The sequence below is a fragment of the Scyliorhinus canicula genome, chromosome 2, assembly GCF_902713615.1.
Source record: "Scyliorhinus canicula chromosome 2, sScyCan1.1, whole genome shotgun sequence".
Lineage (NCBI taxonomy): Eukaryota > Metazoa > Chordata > Chondrichthyes > Carcharhiniformes > Scyliorhinidae > Scyliorhinus > Scyliorhinus canicula.
In genome coordinates, this window is record NC_052147.1 from 245,706,655 (window position 1) to 245,720,235 (window position 13,581).

Consider the following 13,581-nt stretch of genomic DNA (forward strand, 5'->3'; position numbering starts at 1 on the left):
CCTACATTCCTGCTGCAGCACGGTAGCATTGTGGATAGCACAATCGCTTCACAGCTCCAGGGTCCCAGGTTCGATTCTGGCTTGGGTCACTGTGTGGAGTCTGCACATCCTCCCCATGTGTGCGTGGGTTTTCTCCATGTGCTCCGGTTTCCTCCCACAGTCCAAAGATGTGCAGGTTAGGTGGATTGGCCATGATAAATTGCCCTTAGTGTCCAAAATTGCCCTTGGTGTTGGGTGGGGTTATGGGGTTACTGGGTTATGGGGATGGGGTGGAGTTGTTGACCTTGGGTAGGGTGCTCTTTCCAGGAGCCGGTGCAGACTCGATGGGCTGAATGGCCTCCTTCTGCACTGTAAATTCTATGATTCTATGATTCACTGCCCATCCCTACTTGTCCTGAGATAGTGGTGGTGAACCACTTTCTGGAACCGCTGTGGTATAGGTACACCAGACTGCTGTTAAGGAGGCATTTTCCAGATGTTTGACCCAACATCAGTGAGGGAACAACTGTTTAAAAAACAAAGGTAGTTTTAAAGGATTCATATTTGCAATGGTGGACATTAGAAATGAGGTGTTATTTTAAATGGTGTTCGGAAAACAAAGGTAGTTTTAAGGGATTTATATCTGGGTTGGTAAACATTAGGAATATGGAATAGCGTGGAATAGTAAAGTTGGTTTAACTTAACGGACAAAGATATTTCTATGTGTGGGGGTTGGTTAAGTCTCAAATGTGTTTCTATTGCGCTTAGTGAGGGCTGTGCCATGAAGAATAAATAAAAGGCCTGGACCGGGGTTCTCCACCGGCAGGATTCTCCGTTTTTCCGGCATCAGGGGTTTTCCCGACGGCGTGGGGCTGCCCCACAATGGTAAACCCTATTGACCAGCCAGCGTAACCGAGAATCCCGTGGGGTCGAGGCAGAAATGTGGTGCGGCGGAGAATCCAGCCCATGGAGTGCTGTCTTGTAAGGTTGAGAAACCTTTAAGTTTTAGTTTATCTAATTTGATTGCAGTTGAAGATGGGGAGTTTCAGAGAGGAGGAGCTCTCTTAGCTTGGCTAGAAGTAGTTGGCTTCGAAGGCGAGAGCCTGGCTTGAAGAAAAGCCGTATCACCGAGCAATGATGAAGAAAACACGTGGATAAATCTGACGAGCAGCTACTTCGGGAAACTAGAGAAATTAAGCGAAGATTCCAAGAAGTCTGAGTTTAAATATAGTTGAACAGAGCACCGTTGAGTAAAGGAAGACAGAGCTGAGAAGAAGGCCAAGATGCCAAAAAGATATCTGCTTAAAAAGAACTTGATGTGTTAGTGAGACCACTATATCTTAAAGTGTACTTAGTGTACTGTATCATTCGGATTTGGATCCAAATTCCCAGATTCTGAGAAAGTATAGGCGCTGTTGTGCTTTCTTGGTCGTAGCAGTGATGTGGGTGGACCAAGACAGATTATTGGTGATGTGCACATCTCGGAATTTGATGCTGTCAACCATCTTCACCTCGTCCTCTTTGATGCTGACAGGGGTGTGTACAGTACTTTGCTTACTAAAGTCATTGACCAGCTCTTTAGGGCACGATTCTCCGCCCCCCACGGCGGGTCGGAGAATAGCGGGAGGGCCTTCCCGACATTTTTCCCGACCTCCCGCTATTCTCCCCCCCCCCCCCATGCCCGCCTCCCGACATGAATCGCTGATTCTCCCCTCGCCGATGGGCCGATTTCCCAGGCCTTTACGGCCGTTTTCACGAACTGCAACACACCTACTCTCACAGTTCGTGAAAACGGCCGCAAAGTGCCGTTCTGGGGAACCATGGCATCAATTGGCACGACCGCACCACGGCCGTGCCAAGGGTGCCATGGGCCCGCAATCGGTGGGCACCTATCGCGGGTAGCGGGTACGAAACCCGCGCACTCTTTGTTCCTCCGCCGCCCGGCTGAGGGGCATAACAGCCCGCGCATGCACGGGTTTCACGCATATGCGTGATGACGTCATCCGCCCATGCGCGGGTTGGAGCCGTCCAATCCGCGCATGCGCGGATGACGTCATCATATGCGTCAGCCGTCGTTAACTTTGGCGCGTGGGCTTTGCGAAATGCCCCGACCGGGGAGCAGAATCGGGTCCCGGGAGGGAGCGCGGAGGCTGCCGTGAGACACGGCCGGTTTCACTGCGCCCTTAGTATTGCTAACACTGAGGGAGAGATTTTTGTCATTCCACCAGGTTCTCTACCTCGCTCCTATATTCTGACTCATCGTCAATCCGAAAGCTTTTGTATAATTGTTAAGCTAAAGGGAGAGTATATTACAACTTTCTCATGTTTAAATTAATGTTTTTATGTTAAAATTAATTAGTGGTCCTGTAAACTTTGTTCCTCCAGGTTTTAAAACAAGTAAAAGTTATGGGCATGATTTAATGGAAAAAAAATAGGGTCCCGCTTTGGGCGCGTTTAGTGGGATTTGAAAAGAAATGAAATGAAAATTGCTTATTGTTACAAGTAGGCTTCAATTAAGTTACTGTGAAAAGCTCCTAGTCGCCACATTCCGGCGCCTGTTCGGGGAGGCCGGTACAGGAATTGAACCGTGCTGCTGGTCTGCTTTCAAAGCCAGCTCTTTAGCCCTGTGCTAAACCAGCCCTGAGGTGCCCCGAAGTGCCGAGAACGATCTTGCCATTGAATAGGACGTTACTTCTTCTCCTGGCCTCAGCAAGGAATGCACTACCGAGGCCATAGCTTAGACTCATTTCCTGCACTGGTGCCTCAATCTCTCAATCCCCTCCCACCACGGCGTCCAGACCCTCCAATGCCCCAGCTCACCAATTAGTGGGTCCTCGAGCCCACCCCCCTCCAACCTCACCTTATAAGGACAGGGTACCTCTGGACCATATCCCTGGAGCACGGGTACCTTTATAATGCCAGCCTGGCACCCTGGCTGTGCCCATGCCTACTTGAAATTTCCACCTGGGAACCCTGCCTGGATGCCACAGCCAGGATTCTCGGCTGTCAGTGCCAAGGTCCCTGGGTGGCATTGGGAATGCCAGGTACCACTCTACCCAGAGACAGATCATGCAGGTGCATCCAATGGCCTAGCCCCTCCCCTCCCCCCCACCCCCAAGTACAATTATGCCGAGAATACAAATAATCCATATCATAGAATCCCTACAGTGCAGAAGGAGGTCATTCAGCCCATCGAGTCTGCACTGACCTTTGGAAAGAGAACCTTACCCAAGCCCACGCCGCCACCCTATCTCCATAACCCAGTAACCCCACCTAACCTTTTGGACACATAGGGGTAATTTACCATGGCCAATCCATCCAACCTGCACATCTTTGGACTGTGGGAGGAAACCAGAACACCTGGTGGAAACCCATGCAGACACGGGGAGAAAATGCAAACTGCAGACAGTCGCCAGAGGTTAGAATTGAACTGGGATCCCTGGAGCTCTTAAGCTTCAATGCTAATCACTGTGCCACCGTGGTGCCTGACATGTTTGTGGAATTCATGCTAAACCGTGCCACGGCACCCATGGTCTTTTCAGTCAGAGTTCCATTCTGGCATCTTCCTATCCATACAACATCAACTGGGATTGTAACAGTGGGTTTAATTTAATACTTCTATGGAAGGAAAGGTGAAACCTATAATTAGATTCATGCTTGTTAGTATGTGTGGGGGTTGGTTTCAATTCAAAACATTTTCCTATTGTTTTTCGAGAGAATTATGATGTGAAAAATAAATAATTAGCAGTGCTGGTTTTGCACCTTGGGAGCCTTGCAAGGTAGAAAATCTTTTGAATTCAGTTTTTAGCTGAATTTATTTGCAATTAGAGACAGGTCACTGGGGAGTAATTGATCACTCAACTCAGCCAGAAGAATGATTGGACAGGACAGGAGCTGCAAAGAGACAGGCTTCCCAAAGAAGTAATCAATGCCCTGATAACCAGGAAAATGGGACAGAAAGAATGTCTTAAGAAGGCTGAAGATAAGACAACAGAGACCAACGCATTGTTTGGGAGAATTCAAGAGAAAAATAAACAAAGTGTTCTGAATTAAAGAGACATTACAGTAACCAGATTAAAAGCGGGAAATCAGACTTCGGAGGTCAATCAAAAGATTGATACCATCTTACCTCAGTCTGGGATTCAATAGTTAAAGAAAGAACAAAGAACAAAATAAAGTACAGCACAGGAACAGGCCCTTCGGCCCCCCAAACCTGTGCGATTATGATGCACTAACTAAAGAAAAACCTACTGCTCTGACTCGGTCGGAATCTCTATTTCCTCCTGTTCATGTACCCATCCAGATACATCTTAAATGTTGCTCATGTGCCTGCTTTCACCGCATCATCTGGCAGCGTGTTCTAGGCACCCACCTCTCTATGTAAAAAACTTTCCCCACATATCTCCCTTAAATTTTCCCCCCTCACCTTGAACCTGTGCCCCCTTGCAATTGATACTTCCTCCCTTGGAAAAAGCCTCTGGCTATCCACCCTGTCTATGCCTCTCATAATTTTGTAGACCTCTATCAGGTCTCCCCTCAGCCTCTGTCCTAACAATGAAAACAATCCTTGTTTGTTTAACCTCAGCTCATAGCCAACAACCTCAAGACCAGATAACATCCTGGTAAAACTTCTTTGCACTCTCTCCAAAGCTTCCGCATCCTTCTGATAATATGGTGACCAGAACTGCACGCAATACGCCGAATGTGGCCAAACCAAGGTTTTATATAACTGCAACATGATTTCCCAACACCAATACTTGATGCCCCGGTTGATGAAGGCAAGCGTGCCATATGCCTTCTTCATCACCTTGGCCACCTGTGTTGCTACGTTTACGGAACTGTGGACCTGCACGCCCCGATCTCTCTGTATGTTAATGTTCCTAAGGGTTCTACCATTTACAGTGTAATTCAGAACTAGATTTGATCCTCCAAAATGCATCACCTTGCATTTATCCGGATTAAACTCCATCTGCTTTTCTGTGCCAAAGTCTCCAATCTATCTATATCCTGTTGTGTCCTCTGACAATCCTCGGCACTATCAGCAGCTCCGCCAATCTTCGTGTCATCCCCAAACTTACTGATCAGACCACCCACATTTTCCTCCAGAGCATTTATATATATGATAAACAACAAAGGTCCCAGCAGTGATCCCTGTGGAACTCCACTAGTTACAGAAAAACACCCTTCCACAGCTACTCTCTGTCTTCTATAACCAAGCCAGTTCTGTATCCATCCAGCCAGCCCACCCCGAATCCCGTGTGATTTTAGTTTTTGTACCAGTCTGCCATGTGGGACCTTGTCAAACACCTTATGGGTGTTGGTCCACATGGGCGGCACGGTGGCACAGTGGTTAGCATTGCTGCCTACGGCGCTGAGGACCCGGGTTCGAATCCCAGCCCTGGGTCACTGTCTGTGAGGAGTTTGCACATTCTCCCCGTGTCTGCATGGGTTTCACCCCCACAACCCAAAGATGTGCAGGTTAGGTGGATTGGCTACTTTAAATTGCCCCTTAATTGGAAAAAATGAATTGGATATTCTAAATTTAAAAAAAAAATTAAAGTCCACATATATTATATCCACAGCCCTTCCCTCATTGATTTTCTTTGTCACCTCTTCAAAAAACTCAATCAAGTTGGTGAGACATGACCTTCCCTGTACAAAACCATGTTAATGTTTGTTTGTTTGTCACTAACCAGTCCATTTTCCTCCAAATGTGCACACATCCTGTCCCTCAGTATCTTTTCCAAAAGTTTCCCCACTGTCAGGCTCTCCAGCATAATTTTCTGGATTATCCCTGCTTCCTTTCTTAACAAGGGAACAACATCAGCTATTCTCCAGTCCTCTGGAACCTCAACTGTAGTCAAAGAGGGTGTGAAGATATTTGTTAAGGCCTCAGCTATTTCTCCCCTTTTCTCCCGCGGTAGCCTGGGATAGATCCATCCGTCCTGGGGGACTTGTCTACCTTAATGCAATTTCTGATGCTCAACACTCCCTCCTTTGATATATTGACGTTCTCAAGAGAATTCACACACCTATCCCTGACCTCAACATCCATCATGTCCTTCCCCCTGGTGAATACCGATACAGAATACTCATTAAGGATTGTTCTCTTGTATATATTTTATGAACTCTGCTCCATCTAAGCCATCTAACACAATGACTATCCCAGTTAATGTTGGGAAGGTTGAAATCACCCACGATAATTACCCTTTTATTATTTTTACACATTTCTGCAAATTGCGCAAATATTTGCTCCTCAATTTCTTTCTGACTATCTGGGGTTCTATGATAAACTCTTTGCAATGTGGCTGTCCCTATTTTATTCCAAAGCTCTACCCAGAAAGCTTCATTTAATGCCACCCCCAAGATATCATCTCTGCTTACTGCAGTAATTGACTCCTTATCTTATAGTGCAATGCCTCTCCCTCTTTTGCCCCTTTCCATACCCCTTCTGAAGATTCTGCATCCTGAATGTTAACTTGCCAATCCTGCCGCCCCCACAATCATGTCTCCGTGATGGCTATTCCACATGTCAACCTTCACCCGTTTTACCTGTAATATTCCGTGCATTAAAGTAGAGGCCATTTAGCCTTGTCTTATTCTCCTGGAGTTGACTTACTCTTGGAGTTGACCATTTCTCAGGTAAGAACCAGGAGTGTGATTCTCCAATAATGGGGCACTGTCCCCACGCCTGCGTGAAAACGCGTGCGAATCACACTGGACTTACCTGGAGAAAGTCCAGGGTGATCCCCCATGATCCCCATAGCAGGGGCTAGCAGGGCCCCGGAGTGCTCCTCAAAGCTCCAGCTGCCAATACGGGGCTCTGCACTCCCGGTCGGGGGTCCACGCATGCGCACAGCCGCAACCTGCCTCGGCCTCCCTGTGAGACATGCGGACCCACAACGTGGACTGGCACGTTAGCCCCCTCCCCCCCAGTGACCACTCGCCCGTGGATCGGTGGCCCCCGAACGGTAGCCTGGCCATCCTGGAGGCACCACCTCGTGAATTGTCCCCCTCCCCCCAACAAGGCGACCTCGGACTGAGTCCGCAGCTGCCATGCTGAGTTGCCGTTGGGTGGAACCATTAGAGAACCACGCTGGTGGGGACTCGGCCAGCTGCATCCGATGAATTGCCATGGGGGCCTCGTTCAATGGCCCCCGACTGGTGCCACGTCGACCGAGCACGCCTGATTGGCGCAGATCTTCCGGGGAGTGGCGTTTGACCCGATCTTGGGTTTGACGCCCATTCTCCAACCCCACGCCGATCGCGATTTCGGAGCAGAGACTGGCAGTATCCCGCCCCAGTGCATGTTATGAAGATCTTGGAGAGAAACAGTTCTATATTCAGCTGGAGATATTTAGAATTAGAACTGCAGGAGCTGACATGGATCCTTTATTATTTGTCCCTATCAGACTCCCTTTGCTGTTTCATGTGTCTATGGCATCATCAAGTGAACAAAATGTACAATTCAATTTTCAATACACTACAGCTGGTGGTTAAAATCTCTATCATTATCTTAGGTACGCACTGTCAGTATCTACCAATATGACGATGCCAGCTATTTAAAAGAGTTACAATTAGCTTTATTACCCTGAGTTGGACTGCTTTAATTTTCTGATTTGCTTTCTTACTTTAAGTATCAGAGAACCCAGACAATAGAACATAGAACATCACAGCGCAGTACGGGCCCTTCGGCCCTCGATGTTGCGCCGACCTGTGAAACCATCTGAAGCCTATCTGACCTACTCTATTCCATTTTCATCCACATGTCGATCCAGTGACCACTTAAATGCCCTTAAAGTTGGCGAGTCTACTACTGTTGCAGGCAGGGCGTTCCACACCCCTACTACTCCCTGAGTAAAGAAACTGCCTCTGACATCTGTCCTATATCTACCATCCCTCAATTTAAAGCTATGTCCCCTCGTGTTGGTCATCACCATCCGAGGAAAAAGACTTTCACTGTCCACCCTATCTAACCCTCTAACTATCTTATATGTCTCTATTAGGTCACCTCTCAGCCTTCTCCTCTCTAACGAAAACAACCTCAAGTCCCTGAGCCTTTCCTCGTAAGACCTTCCCTCCATACCAGGCAACATCCTAGTAAATCTCCTCTGAACCCTTTTCAAAGCTTCCACATCCTTCCTATAATGTGGTGACCAGAACTGCACGCAGTACTCCAGGAGCGGCCGCACCAGGGTTATGTACAGCTGCAGCATGACCTTGTGGCTCCGAAACTCAATCCCCTTACGGATAAAGGCTAGCACAACATATGCCTTCTTAACAGCCCTATTAACCTGGGTGGCAACTTTCAGGGATTTATGTACCTGGATGCCGAGATCTCTCTGTTCATCTACACTACCAAGAATCTTGCCATTAGCCCAGTACTCTGCATTCCTGTTACTCCTTCCAAAGTGAACCACCTCACACTTTTCCGCATTAAACTCCATCTGTTTAGAGTCAGATGTATAGAGTCAGAATCAGGACAGCACGGTAGTACAGTGGTTAGCACTGGTGTTTCACAGTGCCAGGGACCTGGGTTCGATTCCCGGCTTGGGTCACTGTCTTTTGGAGCCTGCACCTTCTCTCCATGTCTGCGTGGGTTTCCTCCTGCTGCTCTGATTTCCTGCCGCAGTTCCAAAAGACGTGCTTGTTAGGTGAATTGGACATTCTGAATTCTCCCTCAGTGTACCCGAACATGAAGAGCTTAGGTGGCACAATTTCAGCATGGCAAACGGTGATTAAAGCAGAGCACTAATATCAATTCTCTATTTTGATCGCTACTTTCCATGGATACAAGCACAAAATAATACTATATTAATCAAAACATACAAAGTAGATTTTAGATAACATGGAGTCAAGAAGATTATGAATTCTGCTAAGTATTTCGATATCATGGTTATATTATTTACTTTAACACTTTAATCCTCGTTAATATAAAATATGACTATACAATGTGTGCGAGAGATTTAAGCCAGGCCTTTACATGACTTGTCCATCTCCCCATGTCTGTGTGGGTCTCACCCCCACAACCCAAAAGATGGGCAGAGGAGGTGGATTGACCACACAAAATTGCCCCCTATTTGGGAAAAATTTTCTAAAAATGACTTGCCCATTCTTTTAGACTCTTAACCTTATCTTAGGCTGACTTCACAAAAACGCCCAATTCAGTAGAACTGAACGCTGCTTTAACTCATTGTGTTGATACCACAAACAATAAGTTACATGGGCAATGCAAACCCACATTCCCACATCCTGTTCTTTTTCCCAAGCCCTGCAATTTTTTTCCATCTTCAAGTGTATATCCAAATCCATTTTGGAAGTTTCTATTCAATTTGCATCAAATATCCGATCAGACAGTACTTTCCAGAACATCTCAGACTAAAGGACATTCCTTTAAAACAGAGATGAGGGGAACAATATAAGTCATGGTTAAATGGTGGAGCAGAGTGGCCCAATTCTGCTCCAATGTATTATCGTCTTATCATAAGTTGTTCTGTGAAAAAAGGTTATGAAGTGGATGCGTGGGGAAGACTACATGAGCATCCAAGAAATCACTGGAAGCTGGCTGTTCCTGACTTTCAGTACAAAATCCCTTCTTTCCAGACACTGCTGCCGGTTCTTCTGACCAACTCAGAAACAGGGAATTGATTTTAATCCTTAATTTTCAATTCAATGTTTTAACACTCCTCACATGTGCTCTCACCATGTGTTTTTTTAACATCTTGTTGCAATTGATTATACATGGATTCAGCCCAGTGAGTGCAGTGCAAAACTCCATCTAAAACAATATTAACCTAATGATCATGAACGTAATTGTAGAAGATTATAATTTATAAACGATTAACTTATTTTTGCCAAATGTTGTCAGCAGTCATTTCACATTGGGTACAACAAACTGCTGGTTCTATGATCAGTCAAAAGATTACTTATATTTCAGCCACGCATGGAATGGTATTCGGCCAACCTCTTGGTGGTTTTGGTGGCAGGTGGGTGCAAATAATGTGGCAAGGGCCAAAAAGGTGGAAAATTACATTAAATTCTTCCAATGGCACGTTAATGGCAGATTAATCCTCCCACTGGCAGATGGCGCAAACATTATTTCCATCTCATGAATACCCTATAAAACAGCTGCCCACCAGTGTACTGTCAGGACTTCTGATCTTACGTCATGCCAGCGGGAAATCACATCAGTGTCAAACCCGATTGCGGAAGAGAGGCATGCACAAGGCGGTCCTCAATTTGCAAGAGACTTTGAGGTGAGTGCAAGAAAACCTTTCTGCCATCGTGCTGCACTGCTCCTGCTGTGCCATTCACCACTCTGCCTGGGCAGACCGGTTCCTGCCCTCCAAGTCCATGTGGAGTTGGTACACATGCACGGCACTGTGCTGCTTGCCCCATAGACAATGCTGTGGCGCTGTCTCAATTCAGTACTGCGCCTGGGGTTAGGGAGTACACGGGTATCCTTCATCCCCCCCCCTTCCCGGCGCCACAGGCCAGTATCTATCTGGACAGCATTGTGCTGTGTGACTCATGCCGCCACAACAATAACAAAGGTCCAAGGTTTGACCAGGGGCTGGTGTACAAGGTGAAGGGGCTGGGTGGGGGATTGGACATTGGTGGCCTGAAGAACACAAGGGGGGCAATGTGGAAAGAGAGCTGTGCAAGAAACTTGCAGTGGGTAGGGAAAGGCTCACAATGGCACGCTGAGGGGTAAGAAGGTTGATAAAAGACACAAACTGTTGGAGACAGAGGGAAGACCAATGGGGGAAGATGAACCCCTACAAGCCTGCCGAAATAGCTTAAAAACAAGGGGGTCAAAAGAATACCACATTATTTACAGGAAGGAGATGGATGAAGGCTCCAGAGGCAGTGGGTATAAATTAAGATGGGATATGGGTGCCTCACAAGTACTGGGATTGCAACAGAGGTGGTTGAATCAAGGAACAGACTTCTTCTAAGTTGCTAGCCTTTCCTCCCTGGACATCCTGTATGGTCTGGTGAAGGCATGTGAGCTGGAGAGAGTGACACAAGTGTGCTGGACTGGCGTTTAAATATGGCATCAGGACCTTTAAACACATCAGCTGAGGGCAGGTGGACTAATCAGCTGTCATCCCACCAGGTGATTCAGAGGTGAACACTCCTTTGCATAATTAATGAGGTTCCAAGCACAGAATGTGGCATCGGATCCCATCATTCTGGTCGGCGGGAAAGGTACGCTGGAGCTGCCCATCATCCCACTTAGTCTCCAAAACAGAGAATTCCACCCCATGGTCACAACAGGAAACAGGTAGAAGATGTGTTAATAGCTCAAGCAACACTGTTGTTTGTGGTGTTTTTTGTGTTGATAATTTCAGGATGGTTGGTGCAGTGTTCACAAAGACCACAAATAGCTTTTAAATTGAACAAAGCTATACATTTATTGACACTAAATTGGATTTGGCACTTACTCCTATATAATACACAGTTGATAATAAACATATAATCTACACTCATCTACTTAGGGGCTGGTTTAGTACAGTGGGCTAAACAGCTGGCTTGTAATGCAGAACAAGGCCAGCAGCACGGGTTCAATTCACGTAACGGCCTCCCCGAACAGTTGCTGGAATGTGGCAATGAAGGGCTTTTTACAGTATCTTCATTGAAGCCTACTTGTGACAACAAGCAATTATTATTATTATTAGCTCTACACTGTTACATTAACTATGATCTGCTCTCACTCACACTATCTTTCCTTCAGTCTGTACGCTAACTTTCTCCTCAACCTCTCATTGCCAAGGCTTAGCATCAATGCCTCACAGAGCTGTACATCTCGCTCTCTCTTGTCGTTGATTTAGACATTACATTAACCCTTTCAGTTCCTTGCATTTATGAGAATGGCATATTGTTTTCACCTGAAAACACGTAGTGCATAAAAATATTGAAGCTTAATCAATACCTTTATACTTGGTGATTTGGTTTGGATTTGGTTCCACCACTTCATTGTGAATAGGAAGGCCAGGATGTTTGGTTTGAATTTTGCCAAGAATCTCAAAGTCGATTTCACCTGAATGGAAAAAACACAACATTTCTGTCCATGAATTCATTACAGCACATTTTCAATAGAAGTAGATCAGCTGCATTGAATCTGATAGGATTTACTTGTTTTAAATTTCAAAAGTTCAGATCAATTTTAATCAATTTGCGCTCATCAGAAAGCAATGTACTATTGCAAAAGCATAAAAAGCTGAATGTATTTTTATTGACTTATGCAATTCACTCAAAGTCTATTTTTTGTTTTCATTTAAGATCTTACATATTAGGTGAATAATAATCACAGGAGACTAAACCTACTCTGATATTAATTGAATTGTGGAGATAGCTGAAGCGATAAGGGAATGGATTCCATACCATGTGCAGAGGGCTCCTTTCTAACTTTATGTGTAAAAGTCCCAAGAAGGAAAGGTTTGCTACTGGAATGAAAAATGTGGATTTGATTTGATTTGAATTGATTTATTGTCACATGTACCGAAATACAGTGAAAAGTATTTTTCTGCGGCCGAGGAACGTACACAGGATGTACATATAGGAGGCACAATAATAATCAACAGAGAACATTGACAAATGGTACATCGACAAAATAGTGATTGGTTACAGTGCAGAACAAGGAGCCAAACAAAGCAAATACATGAGCAAAAGCAGTATAGGGCGTCGTGAATAGTGTTCTTACAGGGAATTGATCAGTCCGAGGGGAAGTCGTTGAGGAGTCTTCTAGCTGTGGGGAAGAAGCTGTCTGGATGTGTGAGTCTTCAGACTTCTGTACCTTCTGCCTGATTGAAGGGTCTGGAAGAAGGCAATGTCTGGGTGGGAAGGGTCTCTGATAATGCTGTCTGCCTTCCTGAGGCAGTGAGAGGTGTAGACAGAATCAATGTGGGGGTGGCAAGCTTGTGTGATGCGTTGGGCTAAGTTCACCACAGTCTGCAGCTTCTTGCAATCTTGGATTGAGCAGTTGCCATACCAGGCTGTGATGCAGCCAGATAGGATGCTCTCTATCGCACATCTGTAGAAATTTGTGAGAGTCGATGCAGACATGCCAAATTTCTTTAGCTTCTGTAGGAAGTAGAGACGTTGTTGGGCTTTCTTGACTGTTGCATCAGCGTGAGTGGACCAGGACAGACTGTTAGTGTTGGTGACCCCCAGGAACTTAAAGCTATCGACCATCTCCACTTGTCCCAAAGCAGATAAGAAAAGTAAGAGGAGGAGAACATCTAGGTAACACTGGCCTTACTGTAAGGCCAGATCACGGGTTGGATTCTCCGTATCTGAGACAGGGCTATGTCTGGACCATGTGTCTAGTATTGCGACATACACCCCACCCTGCCTTCCCAGTGGGAGGCTAGCAGCCACTCTACGTAAAACCCCTGGCTTTCCCTGCAAATAATGATGCAGAATTGCCGGAGGCGTGACAGATAGGGCCTCCCTGTAATAGCCCTCGCAACCCCAGGACAACCCCCCACCAGTCACCCCAGGTCCCGCCAAAGCCCCGCTGGTCAGCGGAGTGGCTCCCCACCTGACTCTGACGGCGCTGGATACAGTCTGCAGCTGCCATCCGATGTTGACAAAACC

At 46.2% G+C, this 13,581-nt stretch overlaps 1 protein-coding gene across 1 annotated transcript in view; it reads right to left on the reverse strand.

Moving 5' to 3' along the window:
- Nucleotides 1-13,581, reverse strand: part of LOC119962083 (histamine N-methyltransferase-like) — a 48,660-nt gene that overhangs the window by 12,781 nt on the left and 22,298 nt on the right. Inside the window, exon 3 of the mRNA XM_038789935.1 lies at nt 11,915-12,022. Coding sequence (XP_038645863.1) covers nt 11,915-12,022 — 108 coding nt within the window. The remainder of the gene's footprint in view (nt 1-11,914; nt 12,023-13,581) is intronic.